Source organism: Hippocampus comes, unplaced genomic scaffold (assembly GCF_001891065.2).
Source record: "Hippocampus comes isolate QL1 unplaced genomic scaffold, H_comes_QL1_v1.1 scaffold443, whole genome shotgun sequence".
Classification (NCBI taxonomy): Eukaryota; Metazoa; Chordata; class Actinopteri; order Syngnathiformes; family Syngnathidae; genus Hippocampus; species Hippocampus comes.
Window position 1 is genome coordinate 63,018 of NW_017805111.1, and position 22,417 is coordinate 85,434.

The 22,417-nt window shown below is 42.0% G+C and overlaps 2 protein-coding genes across 3 annotated transcripts; one reads left to right on the plus strand and one right to left on the minus strand.

Moving 5' to 3' along the window:
• Nucleotides 1–3,782: 3,782 nt before the first annotated feature.
• tmem179ab (transmembrane protein 179a, genome duplicate B) lies at nucleotides 3,783–7,978 on the plus strand. Its single transcript, XM_019865494.1, has 4 exons — nucleotides 3,783–4,586; nucleotides 5,797–5,934; nucleotides 6,531–6,609; nucleotides 6,695–7,978. Exons 1-4 carry the CDS (start codon nucleotides 4,078–4,080, stop codon nucleotides 6,866–6,868), a joined length of 900 nt encoding a protein of 299 aa, XP_019721053.1. The 5' UTR covers nucleotides 3,783–4,077; the 3' UTR covers nucleotides 6,869–7,978.
• A 399-nt stretch (nucleotides 7,979–8,377) lies between these two features.
• On the minus strand, nucleotides 8,378–21,678 carry cunh14orf180 (chromosome unknown C14orf180 homolog). 2 transcript variants are annotated; one of them, XM_019865492.1, is made up of 10 exons: nucleotides 21,297–21,678; nucleotides 20,857–20,887; nucleotides 18,377–18,463; nucleotides 14,899–15,019; nucleotides 13,265–13,295; nucleotides 12,993–13,101; nucleotides 12,069–12,232; nucleotides 11,699–11,831; nucleotides 10,771–10,797; nucleotides 8,378–9,830 (listed from the first exon to the last, which is right to left on the minus strand). In XM_019865492.1, the coding sequence occupies exons 1-10, from the start codon at nucleotides 21,447–21,449 to the stop codon at nucleotides 9,613–9,615; spliced, it is 1,074 nt and encodes a 357-aa protein (XP_019721051.1). In that variant the 5' UTR covers nucleotides 21,450–21,678; the 3' UTR covers nucleotides 8,378–9,612. The 2 variants fall into 2 exon arrangements, with proteins under 2 accessions (XP_019721051.1, XP_019721052.1); XM_019865493.1 differs by lacking the exon at nucleotides 10,771–10,797 and having other exon boundaries at nucleotides 21,297–21,676.
• Nucleotides 21,679–22,417: the final 739 nt, after the last annotated feature.

Here is a 22,417-nt window from a genome sequence, read left to right on the forward strand (position 1 = left end):
CCAGTCCAGAATGTACTCTGCCTCTCACTCTAAATCAGCTGGTCCAGCTCACCTGAGACTCCGTTGAGGACCAGCACGATAAAAAAAAAAAAAAACAGAGGGATGGAAGATGAGCTTATAATAGAGTATTTGGACAAAAGAAATACAGTATCTATATCGTTGACATAGACTAACTTTCTTCATGCTCGGCAGCAACGTTCCCTCTAAGGTGCGCGCGTGAGCAATTGCGCACTTCTTTCACCCTCTGAGCGCACATGGTGATGGCTGGCGCGCAGCACGCACACACTACATTTCTACACTCATTCCTTCATTTCCACATTACTTTAATCTACAAACAGGACACCAGACTATTCCCCCTTCCATTACGGTTTCAGCAGTGCGACCGAGGGTGAACACTCACTTGTCGGATAGTTTGATGCATACGTTGACACACATTCACTCATACTCAACACAGACGAGAGGCTGCAAGAGCTCCATTCGGGAAGTCCAAACATGGACATAGTTTACGAGCCCCTTGAATGAGGCTCTTTTGCGAGTTTAAAAGGTCAGGTGACTTGAATTTTTAGTGTTTTATTAAATCACGTTTTCATACCTGTCAACTTATACGGTTTACCCATAGTTCATACGGATTTTGTGGTGAATCTTACGTATATGGCCATATCGCACAAATCATACGGATTCTGAAAATTTCCGTTTTTTTTTTTGTTTCCCCTAACAGGTAGTTCCGTTTGCTTTTGCCCAGAATGGTGCTAGTCTACTCGAATGCTTTCATTTCCGGTAACTTTCCAGTAAATCACGTGGTTCCTAGTTGAAAACAGCAGAGTATTCATTGCATACTTCGGTAGTGTACAAGCAAGTTCTACAAGGAAACAAATATATCATTCATATTTCGTGGGTTTTTTTGTGCCGTTATTTTGACATATAAAATGCTTTGGTATGTTATAAGGATTTTTTGCTCTTTATAAGGATTTTTTTGGTAGTTTATACAGGTTGGCGCTCCGAAAAGTTGACAGGTATGTGTTTTCCAATGTGTGACCATAGTTATACAGACTGGTTGAATTAATTATACTTAAAATCACCTGTCTGTTGAAAATAAAAGTCACAAACTTGGGCCAATTTTATTCAGGTCCTAAGTCTCCATTTGATGATATGTTCTATTTTGATATAAAGGGAATTAGATTTTTTTCAGAACATACTACATCACATACCTTGCTACGATCGCAGGTTTTGGACAAGTGTGATGTTGGTTTGGCCACCGTGTGCATGTCTGGTGTTGCTCACAGTGGTCCGAGGAATGCTCAGGGTGTTTGTGTGAATGCTCAGAAGGATGGAAAATTAGACGGAACATTAAAAGTAAAACAAGTGTAAATATACAATCGCTATCGTGTGATGAAGGTCCAGCACTGGTGTCACACAAAACACACTTCTAAACCAAGCTACAAACAATGAGTTTTCCCTTCAGGTATAAGCCAGCGATCATTTAGCAAGCCGAAAAAGAAATCTGCCATCATTTGCTGGATGGGAAATGGAAAAATGGATATGTCAAATCCATTGCGGTAGTGTATCAAATCGCTATTCACTTCCAAATATTTGTGATCTTAGCAAGGTGTCGCGAACCTGCCCATGTTGTGCATCTACTTGTCATCAATAAATTGCTTTGTGAGGGCCCCTGCTATTTCGTTGTGCTGCCACGCCCTCCCACTCTCTCGATTTCACCTGACAGATGAATCTCCTATAATGTATTTCTCAGAAATTATTAATCATGTGTGAATTATTAAACCTTTCGCTGATTAAAATCTGACCAAATAAATTGTGCAGCCGCCGTGTGTTGTTGTAACGTTGCGGCCGACACTGCAAGGACGTGCAGTAGACAATTTGGAGCGTAAATGCATCTCATTTCATGGCGTCCTTGAAAGCACACTTTAGATTGTTCAGCGCGCTCGATAAAGTGTATTTGCTTTGCCGCCTTCGCATCTCATGAAAAATGGATGACCCCCTATTTGCTTTCTGCTGCCCATCGCTCTCTCTCGTCTGAATCCAGGGACTACGTTTGGCTGAGCATCTTCCTCCTCGTCTTCCTCACCCCCACACTCCCCTCTACCTCTGTAGTCTGTTTAAGGGGGCCGGAGGTGGGAATAACATATTTCAGCCTGACACACTTTTGCAGTTGGTGTCCCCTGGGTGCTCGGTTCATGAGCCCACACATACTGTTTTATTTAGAAGTGAGGCTTTGAGGACTTCTGCGTGTGGGTGTGCATGGAATCGCCCTTTCGCGTTTATTCGGAATGCCCCGTGGAGTTGTCTGCCCATCCTCGACATTTGATCCTGTATCAAACTTTGACAGCAGACAATCTGTGTGTCAACACAACACCACCTTCAGCCAGATTTATTTTTTTTTGTGCGTGTGTCTTCTGAAAATTCTTCTCACAGTCTGGATTCATTGTGACCAACAATAAAAAAGTGCTTACAGAAACGCATAAAATATATAAAGAAGTTTAGGCAAGAAATGACAAGATCTTTGCTGTCACCATCTTCATGCATGCTCAGCTAACACACAATAACCAAGTTCATATGATAACATGTTATAAATGTGCAGAGGGGCGTGGTGCAAATGAAACATAAATCACATGCAGAGTGGATGCAAAATTGTGCGCTTTGCATGATGGATACAAATAGCCATCTGATGTGTGCACGGCTCTCACATATATACTTGTCAGCTCCACTGCAGAAACTAAATATCTCACAGCACATTGGGCTATTCATTTTCTCTCATTCCAAATGAGTTGCTGAAGCTGAATCGTCGTTGCTTGGTCCTCAGCAAGTTCTCTTGCTGCATGATTTGAATATTTGATTGTTTTGTAAACTGTATTCGTAACGAGGCCATTTTGTTAACAGGCCTCCGTATAACAAAAGCTATATGGTCGAACAGTTTGTTCCCGTGAACAGTACTGTACTGTTGACAAGGAAACCACGTACCACATGTCAAGCACAAAGAGGACAATTAACGGGAATTATCCACTAGAGGGCACTGTAAGCGGTGCCAGTTGGATTTGGTGGTCCAGATGGACCCAGTGAAGCAAATCAAATGAGCACCCCTGGCTCTGACTTCAACGCTGCCACTTTTTTTTTTTTTTTAAACAAACAACACTCATTTGTGTGGGCCAAATGTTTTGTTCGATCAAAGGTAGAACGCAATTGTACATTTGATCTGGTCTCTGATCCTATCGGCTGAAATCTAATTCTATACATTCTGGGATGTAGTTTAAAACTATTAAATACACAGATGTAAAAGGTAGAACACAGTTGTACATTTGATCTGCAGGTCTCTGATTCTATCGTCTGAAATCTAATTCAATACATTATGGGATGTAGTTTAAAACTATTAAATACACAGATGTTTAATTATGAATTGGAAAATTCAGTGGTCACAGCAGCAACCCCTGAATCAATACCCTAAATTAATTGCTTACATATTTAAAAATATTAAATTAATCTAACATGAACATTTAAAATCATGATTATGAAAATATTTTATGGAGCCTGCATTAAATTCATTCATTCATTCATTTTGAACGCTTTCGGCACAAGCTTTTTTTTTCTAATGAAATTTTCTCGGTGTTGTAAAAGGAGTCGCTTGAAAATAGTTGGAGGCAAAACCATATAAATGGTGCCTGTTGCAGTAAAATTGGATATATGAATGAAGTAATGTCTTTAAATTAATAAAGAAATGACGGACTTATATAATGTAAATCCAGTCAACATAAATGTAGTCGATTAGTAAAAACACAAACATATTACATTGAGCAAACATTAAGTGAATGGTTTTGCATTTAAATAACTAAATACATACATACACAGGAATGCTTTTGACACTGGACCTGGAATTTGGTTGTCTCGTTATTTTTTATAGAGATTAAATACATATAAAAACGTGTGGCTTTAATTGCGCAAAACAAACAAACAAACAAAACAACCTCTCAGAATCCAACGCTGGACGAGTGTGGTGTAGTCATAAAGCATACGTGCGTATATGTTTGATAGCCCCGCCCCCCACCCCCCCAACAAACAGTTCTATTAATGTCAGACATGCCAATGACAGTAGTATTAGGCAGAACAGGTGTAAAAAGACGTATTAAAAACAATGTGGCTTGTGGGCCTCCGGTGCTCGTTAGTTTTCAGAGCAGTGAGTCTTCGAATCACGTCGGTGCTTCGGATGCGGCACCTGCCCCCATTGCGCATGCGCAACCGCTGCAGGACCCTGCACTGAGGAGGGAGACGGATAAAATGGCCCTCGATAATTTAATTTTCGCTCAGTGCATTCTTTATTTTTTAGCCTTCCTATTTGGGTTCATCGCCGTGGTGCCTCTGTCCGAAAATACGGAGGACTTCGGTGGCAAATGTTTGCTGTTCACTCGTGGGATGTGGCAGAATGAGAACATCACGGTGTCGAAGCAGCGCTTCATCGTGGAGGAGTGGGGAGCCGAGTCCTCCTGCAGCTTCATCGCTTTTGTCGGGATAGCCTCCCTCATATTGTCCGCAGTGCAGGCCTGGAGGCTGCTGTTCTTTTTGTGCAAAGGACATGACGAGTGAGTACTGTCCGTGCACTTGTTCTCATTTCAACATCGTCCACATCTAACGCCCCGATTGCATGCTACTTTGAGCATCACAAACAGAAACACAGCAGAATATATGTCACGCTAGAAAAATGGAGGAAACACATACTGCCAGCCCATGCCTTTATAGGGCTCTAAGCATAATTTGATTTCATGTGTTGCATATAATAAAATAATAATAATAATAATGATAATAATTATTCTTATAAGGATTATTTCATGGATTGCATGATGGTAGCTGGAGGACCCCAACAAGCAGGGAGGCAGGAGAAGGAGGGTGGACAAAATGTGTTGAACAAAAACAGGAGTACACTGGGGGGGGGAAAAAAAAACTAACTAAAGTATACAAACAAAGTCCTGAAAACCACAAGGAACCAAAGAAACAAACAGAAACCTATGACAGAAGCAAAACATGACACACATAATGATCTGACCAAGACTGACAGAACGCAGGGAACTAAATACAAGCAAAGTGACGAGACAATGAGAAACACCTGTACAAGACACAAAGGGTTCAGCGAGCTGATTGGTTCAACACAAACGACTCAGGTGACGAGAACAGGTGGAGACAAAAAGGGCACATGAGAGAACAAAACCAAATGTAATCGAAACAAAAACATGACACATAATCTCTTTTTTGGGGGGCTCTAATGGCTAGGAAACCCAAACAGCCACATAGTTTGCTGATGCCTTAACTTGTCTGTCACTTATTGTAATCAGGACCAAGACCCGCTGCGAATTGTGAAAAATTTGCAAGTGACATCCCCTAAAGGTTTATAACGGACCAAAATGCCACAAGATGGCACAAAACAATTATTTTAAACACCTGAGCTCACTTCAAAATGGTTCCTTGGCACAAAGTACAACTAAGTACTACTTTTGCCTTAGTGAAGCTCCTCAAATAACTCACACCTAGATGCCTGGTGGCACCAAAGTTCCATAAAAGTTTGCGATTATGTGAAATGGTGAATGCTCCTCGTACTCTGGCTTAATAACATGCATGTCAGGATAGTGGAAGACTCAAAATTTTCCATCGATATGTATGCGACTGTGAACGGTTAGTTCTATCCATACTGCGCAACAGGCTCCAGCCCACCCAAGACCCAAATGAGGACAAGCGCTGTAAAAAAAATAAAAATAAATGAGTGAATGGATAATAATTGCCCACAATTTTTTTCTGCAGCTCCATCTTCAATGCCTTCCTCAACCTGCTGATTAGCTCCTTGGTGGTGTTCACCGTCTTCCTGTCGAGCACCATGGTCAGCGTGGGATTCAATTTGTGGTGCGACTCCATCACCGAGGGTGGCACCATGCCCAGCAGGTTGAGTGACCCAGCACGTTTTATTTATTTATTTTTTTAATCACAAATCACAACATAAACAAACACAAAACCAAGAGTAAAGGCTATGTTTTGATCCAAGTCGGATTTCTCGTAGGTCAGCCAGAGTTCCGAGCACGCTTGGCTGATAATGTAAACCAACGCTGGTCACTCGTTGGTCAACCAGATTTATCATTGCGGTGTAAATGTAATGTTTGAGGATACATGACTTCAAATGATGAAAAATAAACACACACACACACACACACACACACACACACACACACACGCTAATGTTTGCAAATGCTGAAATTATCTCGCCTTAAAAACTAAATAAATAAATCCTTCTGACTTAGTGAAAAGAAGCTGAGTTTTTTTTTCTTTTCAAAATTGCAGCCTTTGCGATTTGAAAATTGCATTCTGTCATTGCGCTGTGCATTTGAATTTGATTAATTGTTCAGGCTTATTTTCCAGGTCCCAATAGTCACCACTAGACACGACACGGTAGTCATCCTGACACTTAGGTTGACATGTGCGCTACTGAGTGTTCTAGTTCTATGATGTTATTTTGTGAAAATAACATTTCCAATTTTATGTAGCTGTGAAGACATGCAGGACACTGACCTAGAACTTGGCCTGGACAACTCTGCTTTCTATGACCAGTTTGCAATAGCTCAGGTAAGTTCCCCTGTCATCATCCCAAAGAGCCAACAAAAAACCTCTTGTCACTCGTCATGAAAACACATTTCTGCCCCTCTTGCAGTTTGGCCTGTGGGCCGCGTGGCTCACTTGGCTTGCTATCGCCGTGCTGGCCTTTCTCAAGGTTTACCACAACTACAGACAAGAAGACCTGCTGGACAGCCTCATCCACGAGAAGGATCTGCTGCTCGGACGCTCCTCTCGCCGCAACTCTGACCTCAAAACCGGCCTCATCTAGAAAGCAGAAGATGCACGCACACACACACACAAACACACACTTACAGTTTCCTGCCATGAGACTCGCCAATGTTTGCCTCTGTTGACAATCAATATCAGTTGACTTTTGCTCCCGTTGTGCAGAGAGTGAATAGAAGGGTTTATCTTTGTCCTCTAGCTGATTGATTTCCCCCAAAGAAAATCCACGCGTTGTTGTTAATCCTTCCTTGATTGAGTCCATTCACCCACTAGTTTCTCTTTTAATCTGATGGTCGAGCTCGTACCAACGCCAGTTGTTGCAAATGCACTCCCAGTTTGAGACTCAGAAACGCTGTTAAAGGCTTGGACACGTGGTCCGATCATTACTTTATGAAAGCTTGTGCATGAGACCAAATGCATGGCAAAATAATATTACAGTTGCTTTTAGATTTAAATGGATCATACTGTATATCTCGTTTTCTATGCCAATCAATGAGACTCTTGTGTTATTCGAAGTCCACACTTCATCCTGCATGCTGCGGCAAAAGTAATAAAACAGCATGCTTTTGTGATGTTCCCGCACTTAATGATAGTTATTAAAAAAATAATAGTACAGTAATAACTGTACTTCTGCAGTCTGTCCCCAAATGCTTTTCGCAACTTGTGTCAAACCGTATCTCAGGCTACTCCCTACTATTTACTGTCAGCATTAAACAGTCATACTGTGTGCCATAAAAAAAAAAGCAGAAAAATGACTGCATGCATCTCACAAGAAAGACGACCACCATTGGATGAGTTTTATTCCAAACAACTGAAATCATAAAAGAGAAGGAACCAAGAAAACCCTTCGTGAAGGCACTTCATACAAAGTGACCAAATGCAAAATGCTACCAAGTTAATGTGCGCCCAAATGTCTTATTTTGGGATCTTTTTTTCAAGAATAACCCTTATTTGCTTCCATACAGTTATTATATATTCAATATTGCCTTGACATAATCCACTCTCCATAAAGTCCATGAAGAACTACTCATCAATGGTAAATACGGAGACATCTGTTATTGCTCATAACGAAAAGTACACCGTGTGTTGTGCTCCTATAAATTAAATGTGTATGGCGGTGTGAGTTATGCTTTGATAAAGGAGACTCACATAACTGGTTGTATTTGTCGTCTGTGTATTGCCTCAAAATCACCAAACAAGTTGAACATGCTCCAACTGTAACTCACCCAGACATTGATCAGACACCACAAACGAAAACGGATTATTGCTTTTGGAAAGAAATGTAACCTATAGCCCAAAGTCCACAATTAGAAACCTTATACGAAGTCTGATCAGATGTGCTTTCCAGATGGATTGTCAACCGGTCTTGCAATGAGACAGAAAGCAATCTCCTCCTCCTCCTCCTCCTCATTTCACCCGTATCACAGCTGCCAAATACACTTACAGGCCACATTAAAGGCACCTACACAAGCTAATGCGGTCCCATACAAGTAGTGCATCTAAAAATGCAATTGTCGTGGCTACAATATTACAAAACACAACTCAAAAACTGTCAAAATTGAGCATTATTGTCTTTATAAAGACGACATCACTGATGTAACACTTGCACTGGATTGTGCGAGAGTGTTGTCACTTTATGTCCAGTAAGTTGAATATCATTTACCTTTATTAAAGGACACGTATAAAGCAGAATTTCAGGATATTTGTTACTGACACATTCAGTTTCATGTCTTCTATACACAAATCATGTTCTGTACAAAAATAAATACTTGCATCATACAATTATACAATACGTACAATAGAGGGCAGCTGCGGAATCAAGTATGGCAAGGAATATGTGAGCGTAAATGTGCAAAATTGAAGAATAGGAGCAACAAGCCAGAGCGACCCCATTGAGGTGTTCATGCATACGTCACATACACACGAGCATCAGCGCGGGTATGAAAAGCCATTTGAGCATTTAATTGATGTCCTTGTTATCCAGCTTAAGGTCCATGTACTAGTATGCACTTTGCCTTCACTAGTAAGACAAATAAACACACTAATAGAATGTCCGTATCTTATAGTAATTTTTTTCCACTACTCTGTGACATTTTTGCACACTGGTAGAACAATTTTGACATCCTAGTAGAACTACATACTTCTAGTGAGACCATACTATGGGTTATCTTGGTGCTACAGGTGGGATCCAGAAGAGTACTATTACATAATACACGATTCCTGTTTGGTGTTACTAGTACAGCACAGTCATTTAGTAAAAAATAGCACTAGCAGTGGAAAAAGAAACATTACTAGTATTGGTGAATTGTCTTACTAGTGAGGACCAATGGCTCTATCTTAGCGACTGGTGGAAATCCTGTGCGGCGTGTGGCGTAACTTGGAGGCAGGTTAGACCCGATGTTGGTAATTTCTCAGATGAATGAAGGTCGGTGGAACTGCGAGAGGGTGTACTGCGCCACTCTGGGAGTGGTCACAGCTGACTTCAATCATGGCCAAACAAAGCAGCTCCTTTAATTGCCTTCAAATGAAGCGCGCTCGTTGCATATTGGATTCTTGGGATGAACCACTTGGAGACCGCCCAAATGTCCCCGATCGCTCTGCCCCTCTTGCACTGATCGGAAAATCAGGATCCCCCAGCAGTGGCGCCATTGTGCAGATGCATTGTCTTTGAATTTACAGTGTACTCATTCATGGACGTTAAGATGGATATCAAATAAATCCGATAGCTTTGCACACGTGGGAGCTAGATGTCTCACCACAAAGGATGTCCTGTCCTGTGACTGGTCTTCATAACTGCATGGTCAACCACATCCAACAACCCCAAACAAGCTGCTTCATGTGAAGCAGGTAAACGGCCAGAGTGGCCTCCAGCTGCTCGCACACTCGTTGTGGATGCCGCCGGCCTGTGCAGTACATGGCCACGCCCAGGAAGGACATCATCAGGAACAGGCAAGTGAACAGGAACAGGTGAGGGCGGGAAGGTGTCGTTTCATAGGCTACAAAGGCTACACACACACACACACACACACACACACACACACACACACACACACACACACGCACGCACACACACAGAGACACACGCACACAGACAGAACAGACACATAAGATTAAATAAAGAAGACGATTTGGACAAAAATAAACACTAGTCCTTGTTGGCTCAAAACTATTTTGAATGTTAAGTGTCATTCACACTGCAGCATTGTCACACACTCACTGTGATAATGTGAGAAGGGGAATAGGACAAGTCCGTGTTTGCAATCACTCCCGCTCCACTACATGTCTGAAATAAGGAGCTGATCATTTTGTTGTGCCATTCGAATGTGTCGTGATTCCTTATCCCGTATATGTATTAGCCCGAATTTATCCCCCAGTGTTCTTGAAAAGTAATGAACAACGATGGTTCACTAGAAAATCAAACATAGCCCATGATGCATTGAGCTGGTATGGAAAAAAAAAATCTTTCCAGTTTGTGGGATATTGTTTGATTTTCAGCACGAGAAACATTTATCAGGGTTGCCCCAAATATATGAATTATAAGAATCATATATGTAGCGCAATACGTCACAACACAGATGGATATAAAATGCATTGTTTAGATGAACCCTTTCAGGGACAGCGGTTACTACAGTGGACAGCGTATCATGTTATCAGGTAACAGGGTGCATGAAAGGGTTCATATTGTAATAAACTCAACTTAAAAGAACATACAAATTGTAATGCGCTTTAATTTCTTTGGTCAATGTTTTGCACAGAAGGCAAGCCAGCTGATCTGGTACATTGCAATTATGCAATAGCAATTTCCTACATAGTGACGACAGGAATAAGTGAATGATTCGATACCCAGCCCACCTGTGATACTTGCTGAGTCCATCCAAATTTTAAAAAGTTAAAAAAAAAAGTGCAGTACTGCTGACACTTGCTCATGCATCAAGTGAGACTTACCACCTGTGTCATCACAGGAAGGAATGTCTGTGAAGCCGACAGAAAAGCAGCGTGTCAGGTGGAAGGAGGCAAAATCCGGGATGCTCTGCAGTTACAGCTGGCTGTTTAATCTCTGGAGATTTTGCTCTCCCGCCAGAGGAGACTTTTTTACATGCATAATTAATTGAGGAGAAAGTCCTTTGCTAGTGTCTATCGCATATCTATCTGCATTGAATTTATTTATTTATTTTGTCATAGCAGTAAGACAGTACAAAGTCCTCTTATTTGGAGCAACCCGTGCACCTTCTATTGTAAATGGATGAACGGGGGAAGTTTGCACATGGCGAAATGGCAAATGGTATCAGTAATCAAATACAGTGGAGCTGCTGCAATCCGTTTTGGTGCACCTTTTTTCGGATTTAGAAAACATGATCCGGAATACATCTGTTCCATGATCACATTTTGACCATCAATAAATCTTCCCTCCCTCCATCCATCCATTTTCTAATCCATTTATCCTCACAAGAGTCATGGGGCGGGCTGGAGCCTATCCCAGCTGTCTTGGGGCAGTAGGCGGGGGACACCCTGAACTGGTTACCAGACAATCGCAGGGCACATAAGACGAACAACCATCCGCGCACACCAAGGGAAAATTTAGAGTGTTCCGTTAACCTGCCAGGCATGTTTTAAGAATGTGGGGGGAAACCTGAGTACCCGGAGAAAACCCACGTCTTGTCTGATTATCATGCTTGACAGCCATTGAAATCAAGATTTTTATGTGACCTTTTCATCGAATTTAAAAATGTCGGATATAAGGTATTTTCATCATTCGAAGTTTACATGTGTTGAAGTTATTGGACAGGCTGCAAAACATTTTGATGGAAGTCAAACAGATACACCAGATGGCAGCATGGTTTCTTTCGGTCACATTGTTGTCTTGTTCCCTCACCATGAACCGTGGTCTCTGGCTCCCGGAATCGAACCCTCCGCTCGCCTTTCCGGCTTTGGGGGGCTTCTGTGACTGACCCGCGAGTGGGGCTTGGCTTCTTGAGGATAGATGTGGGAATTTTTCCATTGATGAACTGAAAGTGCAATCGGAATGTTCAAAAAAAAAGAAATAAATTGAAAAAAACATGCAGGCTAAATTGTTACTTTGACACGCTTTTCATGAGGCAGTTCAATATGCATGTACAGTGACCAAGAGCGGAAAGGAACTGTCTCCCTTCAGGACAAATGGCGTGTGTGTGTGTGTGTGTGTGTGTGTGTGTGTGTGTGTGTGCGTGAAGGTGGTGTGCGTGTGCAGGTGGATCTGACTCTACCTTGTTTTCCGTTTTGTCTTCCTGCTGGTGGCAAAAGTCCTTTCTGTGGCGAACCTCCGAGTATTTCTCTGGATGTAACTGAGGAAAACCGTTGACGGTTTCCGTGATTGACTCAGCAGCAGCGAAGCGTTTGGAGAGCGCAGACACACGCTGACCCAGGGAGTCTTGCAACACATAGTCACACATGACTACTTCCTAATATTGCATCACACTGCAGGCTGCTTCAAAGGCAAGTCAAACAACATTAAACATGCAAACTTTTTTTTTTTTCTGAGCAAGTTGACTGTGTTCACACCAGCTACAGTGATACATTCTTCAATTAAAAAAACAAACAAAGCGTTCGCTGATACTCACCAAGAATCATTTCATCGACTGCAGAATAATGTGTTATACTGTCAAATGAGGTCACAATAATCTTCAGTTTGGTTGCCCCAACTTAATGCTTGCCTCAGCTAGGTTTTATAAGCATTGTCAACAATAACTCTTGAATGATTTGCATGCTGTATGTGAGGAATAATGTAATCAATTGATAACGCCACCTGTTCTTGTATAGTTTGACTTGAACGAATGGAAATGTGGACCCAAAAGAATAAAAGGGCAGTCATGTTTATTTTCCCGTATTTTTCTGGTATAGGGTAAAATGTCTGCAAGCTAAACCTCGACTGTTCATGTTGTTCTTGGAGCTCGGTGAAGAAAATTCAATGAACCCAACATGCATGGAGGACCCAGAGCACTGTAAACCCAAACAGAATGTACACAACGAATGCCCTTTCTTTCATTTTGAAAAAAGAGATATTATATCTTACACGGTTAGACGCCATATGTATGCGCACCTTTTATCTTGTTTTGTCATGTAGCTGAGTCGGCTGCCAAAGAATCTCAACAATGTCGGCAAACCCATTCAACGACACAAGTATGACCTACCTGAATATTCAGTCTTGCCAATCTCGGCATAGACTGTGGCCATGAGCTCCAGGCTTCTGGCAGTTATTGGGTGGTCGTTACCAAAGGCCCTCTGGTGGATTTTTGCAGCCTGAAGGGAATCCAAATCAGAACTGAATGTATCAAATATTGTCAAAATAACAATTTAACCTTTCAGGGACAGCGGTTACTACAGTGGACAGTTTGTTATCAGGTTACGGGTTATCATAAATGGTGCATGAAAGAGTTAAAAAAAAAAAAGGGCAGTGACATACCTTTCCACTGTACTCTAGCGCAAGATGAGGTCTACAATGGGGTATAAAAAAAAAAGAAGTAATTAATCACATGTATCCTTGCCAAGAATTAAACATGTGCCACCCATAATATCAAGAGCAGCCATAAAATCTTTGTACACTAAAAGATGGTCACGTTGAAACCACACCCGCAATATTTTCAGGATGCAAGGGGGGAAATAAATCTGACGCGTGTCTCAGATTTATAGAATGTAATTCTTCAGGTCGTACTGTATTCAAAATAGCAAATTACAGTAGATCTCAATTGAATTTGATTTCATCTTTGCGGGTGATTAAAATGTTCCGAGTGTCTGAATATGAGTTTTGAAATCTCTGTTCAATTTCAACTGCTGCCAAATGTGAAATATCGATTTGAAACAGACTCACTGGTTTGACTCGGCTTGTTTCGCTGTTTTCAAAGAGAAAATTGAAAACCAAGAGCGATGTGGGTCAACTGGGTTGGCTCGTGTTGGTTGTCATGTGAACGTTATATCTGTTTCACAGTCTGAGGTGCAGCATCGAGACCAACCTCAAAAATGCACCTGATGGGATTAGATGCGGGGAGAAGGTTGCTGCCTGGGGAGGAAGTGCAAAATTGATCTATTCTTGGCCTGCAGGTTGTTTTACGGGCTTGTGCCTCTCACCCACCCTTTTAGTGTTCATCCAGGTAGACACGATGCAGAAAATATGCAGGTCAACCAGCCGTGTCTCCTCATATATAACCTGTCGCCGTCAATGTGCCGCACTCACACCCTCACGTCTTGCGTGTTCATGTAGAGCAAGCTCTGTTTAGTGTGACAGAATGTCAGACTCGCTTTTCCAAAGCCACACTTCCCTTCAATTAGTAATGGCCAGGTGTCAAATTTCCGTCTTTTGAACGGCCCGTAGCGGACACCTGATCGAGGAACATCGAAAAAGACTTCCCAATGACATTGCTGAAAGAGTGATGGCGGCATTAATGCTTCAAGGCGGTATTCGTTCTAAGATAACTCATTTCATGACTTGAATTTTGCATGTATTGCCATGCGAGGGGATTCCCTGAGGTACACAGCAGAAGTTGAACAACCGTTCCATTTCTACGACAGAAACACCGCAGGCAAGCCTCAACGAAACCAGACCCCTCACCTCCTTAGCCCAAGCTTGATCACTGAACCCCAAAAAGAACAGACCGAGACACCTTGTGTGGTATTCCTCCTACCGACATAGAGTGCCGTGTTGTTGTTGTTTTTTTAAACTGTTATGGCTTAAGTAAACTGTGTCTTATAAAGCTAAAAAAATATATTTTTGAAAAAATTTATTCAGTGGCAGCTATTTTCAGAGCATTCTTTACCCTTCCACATGAACATTTTTGAAAAATATATCAATTATATAGCAATATATCAATCACCTGGGATTGAATGCCTGGATTCTTAAAAAAATATATATAATAATTTAAAAAATGGCCTTGAATGAGTTACAGTGAATGGAACAGTTGTGGTTGTTATTTAAAAAACTAATGACTTGCATGACAACCTCATGACTACATCACAACCTCTGGTGGTTCAACAGCCATCAAAAAAATATGTCCATCTGAACATGCAATGACATCTTTATTCCTCAGTGGAAGTTTTACCTACTGTTTGCTCATGATGCAGAGCTGGGCCAGGCGCTCGAGGTTCTCTGCCTGGGATGCTTGCTCCGAGAGTTCCTCTTGGGTCGCACATCCTGCGGAGCCCAGTGAAGGCTCCTCCTGGAGCCCTGTTTCACAAATACAGGGCATGGGATCACAATCAGACTGCCAACAAAACACTCAGGCTATCAAAGTCCTCTCGAGTAGTTATATGCAAGCTTTAAAAAAAAAGAAAAAAATTGTCGGAGTATCTGGTACTTCTGTGAACACAGAAAAGCAACAACTGAGAACTGAAGACTAGAGCACAGAGATATGGGTCGAAGAGACCAGATAAGGGGATCAAACAACACACTCGCCACACCCACTAGAACGCTGTGACACACATCCGTGCAAGGTGAAACAACAAGTAGAAAGTCTGTGGACACGCTTCACACATTAAGTAGGAGGTACATGAGTTTAATACGGTTGATGCCCATGGAGAAAAGCGAGCTAGTGATCAATGGAAAATTTAAGTATTCTGAAGCAAAGCGACACACAGCTTCGATTGAAAGCCATGAGGTCATATGACTGCCCAGATTTCCCCTCCAATTTGGGTAGGATACACAGCGCTTCCTTCTGCAGCAAATGCAGAAGGAGGCAGACATGCAGAGCAGAGAGCAAGATATGATGAATGACCAGCGCACTGCTGATAGCAGCTCAACTCCCAGTCGGTAAACAAACACGGAGGCACGTCAAAGAGGGCCTTCGGTTGACATAAGAAGGTCAAGTTCAAGGATTTTTTTTTCACGTTAATAAGATAATTTTCACAATACAGTCCAACCTCGGTTTTCGAACGTCTCGGTTCTCGACCAATTCGGTTTTCGACCAAAAATTTCTATTTTTTTTTATGCCTCGGATGACGAACACATTTCGGTCTCGAACAAACTGAGCGCATTTGAATGCACCATTTGACTCCTTTCGCCTTCCTTACACAAGGAAGTGATACTTCCTCGTGTTGCTTTACATTGTGAGCGGATGTGTTCAGTAAACATTTTTATTTTTAAAAAGAGCGTGGTTTCGGTTTTCGAACAATTTCGGTTTTCGAACAGCCTTCTGGAACGGATTATGGACGAAAACCGAGGTCTGACTGTAATTCAAATGAAGATATAGCTGCCAGATATACATTTCCTTAGTTTTTTTATCATTGCAGTTGTTCTCAGCGTCTTTGGTGCATTTCTCAGATCAGAATTTAAATTTGGGAAAACGGTAAGCTCTCAAAACAGTTTGTACTCAACATGCAAAACATCACGGTTTCCCTGCAAAAGCCGGTTTCTTTCTCAAAATCCAAGTGCATTGCTCAAAAGTAAATATTTGTGTTCACAGACCATGTGCGTGCCAACAAGGGAACATCATCTTTGTGTCATTGTGTATGGATAGGACAGCCAAAGTGTACTCGGGAAGCTTGCTCTGCCGTTTCACTTGACAATTTCAGTACCGGTACTCCAAATTGAAAGTTTGAATATCTGTGGTAGATTGATTGTTCGAGACTGGGTAAGATTCACATTTCACTTTTATTTGGTTGCACTGTAATTTGTTGACAAACCATCTCATTGTAGTACGGAAAGGAAAAGACGGCGCTGCATAGCACAAAGATAATACGAATTTTTAAAAAAAATAGAGATACGAACATCAGGCAATTGCCTTATATAAGGGAAAATTGTACATGCAACACGATAGGAATTTCAGTGTCGTCTTCTTACGGTCTTTGGCCACAAGTTCTCATTCGCATGACAATTATTTCTCCTTTGAGGCAGGGAGGAGTAAGTGTTTATCTTCACTTGCAATGAGCTATTTCTGGAAAGCCAACAATTTCGGTTTTCGAACAGCCTTCTGGAACGGATTATGGACGAAAACCGAGGTCTGACTGTAATTCAAATGAAGATATAGCTGCCAGATATACATTTCCTTAGTTTTTTTATCATTGCAGTTGTTCTCAGCGTCTTTGGTGCATTTCTCAGATCAGAATTTAAATTTGGGAAAACGGTAAGCTCTCAAAACAGTTTGTACTCAACATGCAAAACATCACGGTTTCCCTGCAAAAGCCGGTTTCTTTCTCAAAATCCAAGTGCATTGCTCAAAAGTAAATATTTGTGTTCACAGACCATGTGCGTGCCAACAAGGGAACATCATCTTTGTGTCATTGTGTATGGATAGGACAGCCAAAGTGTACTCGGGAAGCTTGCTCTGCCGTTTCACTTGACAATTTCAGTACCGGTACTCCAAATTGAAAGTTTGAATATCTGTGGTAGATTGATTGTTCGAGACTGGGTAAGATTCACATTTCACTTTTATTTGGTTGCACTGTAATTTGTTGACAAACCATCTCATTGTAGTACGGAAAGGAAAAGACGGCGCTGCATAGCACAAAGATAATACGAATTTTTAAAAAAAATAGAGATACGAACATCAGGCAATTGCCTTATATAAGGGAAAATTGTACATGCAACACGATAGGAATTTCAGTGTCGTCTTCTTACGGTCTTTGGCCACAAGTTCTCATTCGCATGACAATTATTTCTCCTTTGAGGCAGGGAGGAGTAAGTGTTTATCTTCACTTGCAATGAGCTATTTCTGGAAAGCCGCTGATGATTGGGTGATCTCAAGCTTCACATATTTCCCTTTATGAGAAAAAGTCAAGATTCACCTGAGGAAAAAAGTCTCATCACCGCGGGCGGGACATGATTATTTGTACTAGTATCCTTATTCTTTTATTTCCTCATAGTACGGTAGCTATTTTTATATTGTGAAATATTAATGTTGAGTTGCTTATCACCAGGACATAAAAAATATAAAGAGTGTTATGTTGTGATTTTAGTTTGATTGACGGTAAGTCTTATCTCCAACAGCCAAAATAATGTGAGGTATGCAGGCTAAAGGCTTCTTTATACTCGTGCGAGCAAATAAAATGTGCACATGTGACAAAATGACGTGGGACAGAACAAGTAGATGACAAAAATTCAAAAGAACTGAGAAAAACGGAGAAAAACTGGAACATTACCGTCAATGGTTGGAGGCTACATCATTATCACGAGGCATATGACGTCCAGTCCAATTCAAATTTAAGCGAGCAAATATACTTCCTTCCCTTTGAAACAGTCAAAACACTTTTCCAACCTGAATTTTGACCACAAGATTCAAATGACTTTTGGGAACCGTGTTATGTTGCTGCATAAGAATACCTGTACTGTTAACAATGTTTGTTAATATGAGAATATAAGAAATGTTCGTACTCTGTAGCAGCAAACCAGAAAAACAACAAAAAAAAAAGACCCACCCCCAAAAAAAACATCCATTGCAAATTAAATTATTTTGTGAGTTGATTGCATTTGACTTCAGATACTTTTCTCCGATCTCAAAGCAGATATGGTGAAGTATACAGATTTTTGGTGACAATACACGCGTCTCTATCCTGAGAGCTCAAAAACACATTGTCATATTGAACTTGCCTGTGCTCCCGTGTAGAGCCGTGAGCTCGATCAACGCCACCTCGTAGAACATTTTTTCAGCTTGAATGAACTGGAGGGCCTTCCCATCTGTTTATATGGGTAAAGGATCACTCCGTTGTCCAGTGGGATGAGTCAGTTGTTGAAGTTAAAAACAGCCCTGTTGCTCAGCTCAGCTCTGTTTCTTGTGTCGTTCCCCCCCTGCGCTCATCACGAGAATGACCTCCACCGGCTGACGACACTACAGGTTGTTGATGAGTTCTGGTGTCAATCGATGTTCCCGTTTCGTGACAAATGGAACACCTGAAATGCATTTTTAAACCGAGTATGCGGAGTCCTGTCATTATTCCACAAAGTACTACATTGCGTTTGAATGTTGGACTTGTTTGGCCAGACGCCAGTTATTTCTGAGTACTGTTGTCATCAAAAGCCTCTATTAAAAGCACCTTCAAAAATAGGGTCTTCTTACGTTGTCAGAAAGACTCCATTGTACTGGGCCCTCTGTGAAATGACACCAGCGATAATTGTCAGGTGAATTTAAAGACCACGTGCTTAAAAATAAACACAGCCCCTACTGTCTAAATGACCTACTTAAACCACATCCCTCACGTGCAAAAAATAATTGCTCAGTGTTCACCGGCCATGTGACTTTCCATTCCTCATAAATAGTTACATCCAGAAGTATTTGGACTTTGAGCAGAGGGGGAATACATTTGATAAGTGGTGGTAGACTGTTTGGGGGTAGGGTGAGGGTTGCGGCCATCATTGAAGGTCGCAGCACTTCCTGTGCCCGCTATTTTTAGCCTGAGTGGATCACAACAATGGAAGCAAGAAGAGCTCCACACAACTTAAGCACTGTGCTATCACTGAGCGCTTACACTAACAATGGCACCTTCGTTTAACATTGTACACCATATTTTTTTTTTCCATTTGTTTCTTTTGAACAAACTTTCCCAATCTTTATTGAGCCGAGGCGCATCGTTTACGTGAGCTCATGGCACCTTGCCAAAGGAAAATGATGCACTTATCTCACTTTACTCAGAAATTTACTGAAATCATGATACTGATTACTGTTACTGTATACTGAATACTGAAGGCCTGTTTAGTTTCACACAAAGCTATGCAGTTATATGAATGGCAACAGTTGGCTACACAGGTCAATTTTACCTTCTGCCATTTGGTGAAAGCCCATTTAATTGTTCCGTCTGTCACTATAGGTTGCTGGCAAAGATAGATGTAAAAAGATACATTACTTGCTACCAATTTTTTTGGACCACTTTAGTGAAAGTGGATAATTCGCTGGGTATCACTGCAAGAGACTCAAAGAGATGTAATTATACTGTGTGTTGTCCTACCCCCCCCCACACCCCCCGCCCCTCTGCCTCATCCCACCATAATTATAGGAAATACTGAACACTGGTTTTATCTGATGTCCTTCTTCATTGCCACATGCTTTCCAGGAACCGTATCAGGAAACACTCAGCAACCAAAACAGCTTCTGGCTGGGACAAAGGTCCCTGCACTGATAACCAAACAGTAGGCCTACATTAACCGGTTAATGTGCACTCACTGTTAAGTGTATACCAGCAAATGTGGCTCAAATCTTTAATGTGTAAATTCAGCTTTTGCGCAAGTGAGAAGTGACAGTCAATACTGTTTCTGTGCTTCATCATTACTCGCTACGGAACTTTGACTTTGTTTTGCAGAGGGCCACTGGAAAAACAACAATCAAAAACAATGCCGAGGAAAACTATGGACGTTGTTTTGCAGAGGGCCACTGGAAAAAACAACAATCAAAAACAATGCCGAGGAAAACTATAATCAACTCTTTCAGTTTCCACAATTCTTTATCATTTTTTTTTTTTGTGGTTACGCAAGGCCACTAAATATTCAACAATTTAACACGTGGACATTAATATTGATGCCGTAATGTACTGTAGGGCAGAGGATGTAACCCTGTCCAACTAGATAAGTGGATAATGTTTCATGCTGCTGGAGTCCTGCTGATTGCTTGAGCTGAAGCGACACTGAACAAACGACGCCATTTAAACAATGGTTAGTGAGGGGTAGCCACTGTTTCATGTAGCAGGCCAGTTAAGAGTCGCAGTGTCTCAGTGACAGGGGAGAGGAAAATATACACCGACACCAAACACCCTCTGTTATCCCTATGCTGTATAACGTTGAGCTTTATGGAGGCTGTTAAGTGGCAATGGGCAAGCGAGTCAAGTGCAGATAGCCTACAAGTTAATTAGTTTACTTTGCCGCTCTGTTGTGCCAAGATAAGAGCCTACAAATCCTCTTACCACTAATGCGTGAGCTTTAGACAAACACCGTATCATTGCAGGACAAAGGTACCGTTATGAACCTGTCAACAGATATTGACTCCCTCTCCTTACAACCCTTCCATTTGTATTGAATTCTGTACATGATCTATGTCCTCTCGAGGGCTAGTAAACGTAAGAGAGCTAAATTGAACAGGATACAGTTCTTTTCAGTGATGAACAGTTCCGCGATCTGAAAAGCACAGAAGAACAATCAAGGGTTAAAAACACCGGATGATGTCATGAGTTGTCAAACAAGTGATTTGTTATCGCCTCGAAGCATCCTCGGTCTGCTCATCATCACGTTACTGTTCACGTGGTCTGGAGTGGACTATGTTTTGACATCTGGGACATTCCTTCATGGACTTAGCAGCAAAAGAAAAATCCCTCGCAGGCCTTGTGAATCCCACAATGGAAGGAATTGGTATCTCTTTAACAATAGCGAGTTTCCTTTAAGTTCTAAGGGTGCTCTTTAAATCAGCACCGTGTACATGTTCAACGCAAACACACACATTTACCGGGCGTCAGATGTGGGTGATGCATGTGGGGAATACGCAAACAATAACAATTTATGGGACAACAACAATGTGAAGCTTGTTCACCTGGTGAAGGCAGTTGGGCAGAGAGGTGAAACTCTGCACGTGGGTCAGTCCAAGCAGGCAGCTGAGAAAGCAATGCAGGGCGGCCTGGTACTCCCCCTGCTGCTGGAGCTGCTGTCCCAGCTCAAACAGGCCCTCCCTCCCCACACTCAGCATCCCCAGTCCCAGCCGGAGCCGGCACTGCCTCCCATCAGAGCACTCCAAGATGCCCAGGACAAATCAGCACTTTAGCCCTTGCATCAGCAACTGACAACGCACACTAACTCGCTATCCGTCCCGGAATGTCCCGTCAAGGACAAGTAAGAAGGAGCAGGCTGAGGGAGCTCCGGCGACTCGCACTGATCACATTCATCCCCTTCCCTCTTCCCAGGCTGCACCAGGGAAGGAGGACAGAGGAAGTGGAGAGTATTTGCTGGTCGAGTGGCGGAGCTCTGGACCAATCACAGCTGTGTATTTTTCACACGCTTTCTCCTCCCCCCATCAAAGGAGAAAGTACAATGTTGTGATGTTGACATAAAATCTGTCTCAGCTTTTCCACGTTAAGATTAAAAAAAGTTGTCCTTTTACTTGATATTTTAACAATTAAGCCTATACGGGCATGTTTAAAACAACAATGAAAATTTTACTTCCACCGGTCTGCTTTCATGGTGTAAAGAGGACTTGCCACAAGCGAAGGGAGAGTGAAAGCTGTGTGTGTGTGTGTGTGTGTGTGTGTGTGTGTGTGTGTGTGTGCGTGCGTGCGTGCGCGTGTGTGTGTGTGTGTGTGTTTTACATGAAAATGCCAGAGGGACATTTTCCATACAGCAAGCCAACAGATGTAAGCACAGAGCCACCAAGATCTGTATCAGCGAGAGCGAAAGAAAAAGAAAGAGCTCATCACTGTTCAAACAGACACAACAAATATTTATCCATCAGGCGTGCACTCTAAAAGTATTTGCATGCGACCCATGACGCTCTGCCAACTACCAACGCCTGCGAGAAAAATGCAGAGAGTGACGGGTGTACACTTCACACTAACATGCAGCCAGGGCTAAATGACTGGGATAAGAGAAAGCAAATGAGCAAAGTCAGTGTTCATGAGTTTCCAGTGCAGTGAGCTAGCTAGGGATTTTAATGGTGGTGAA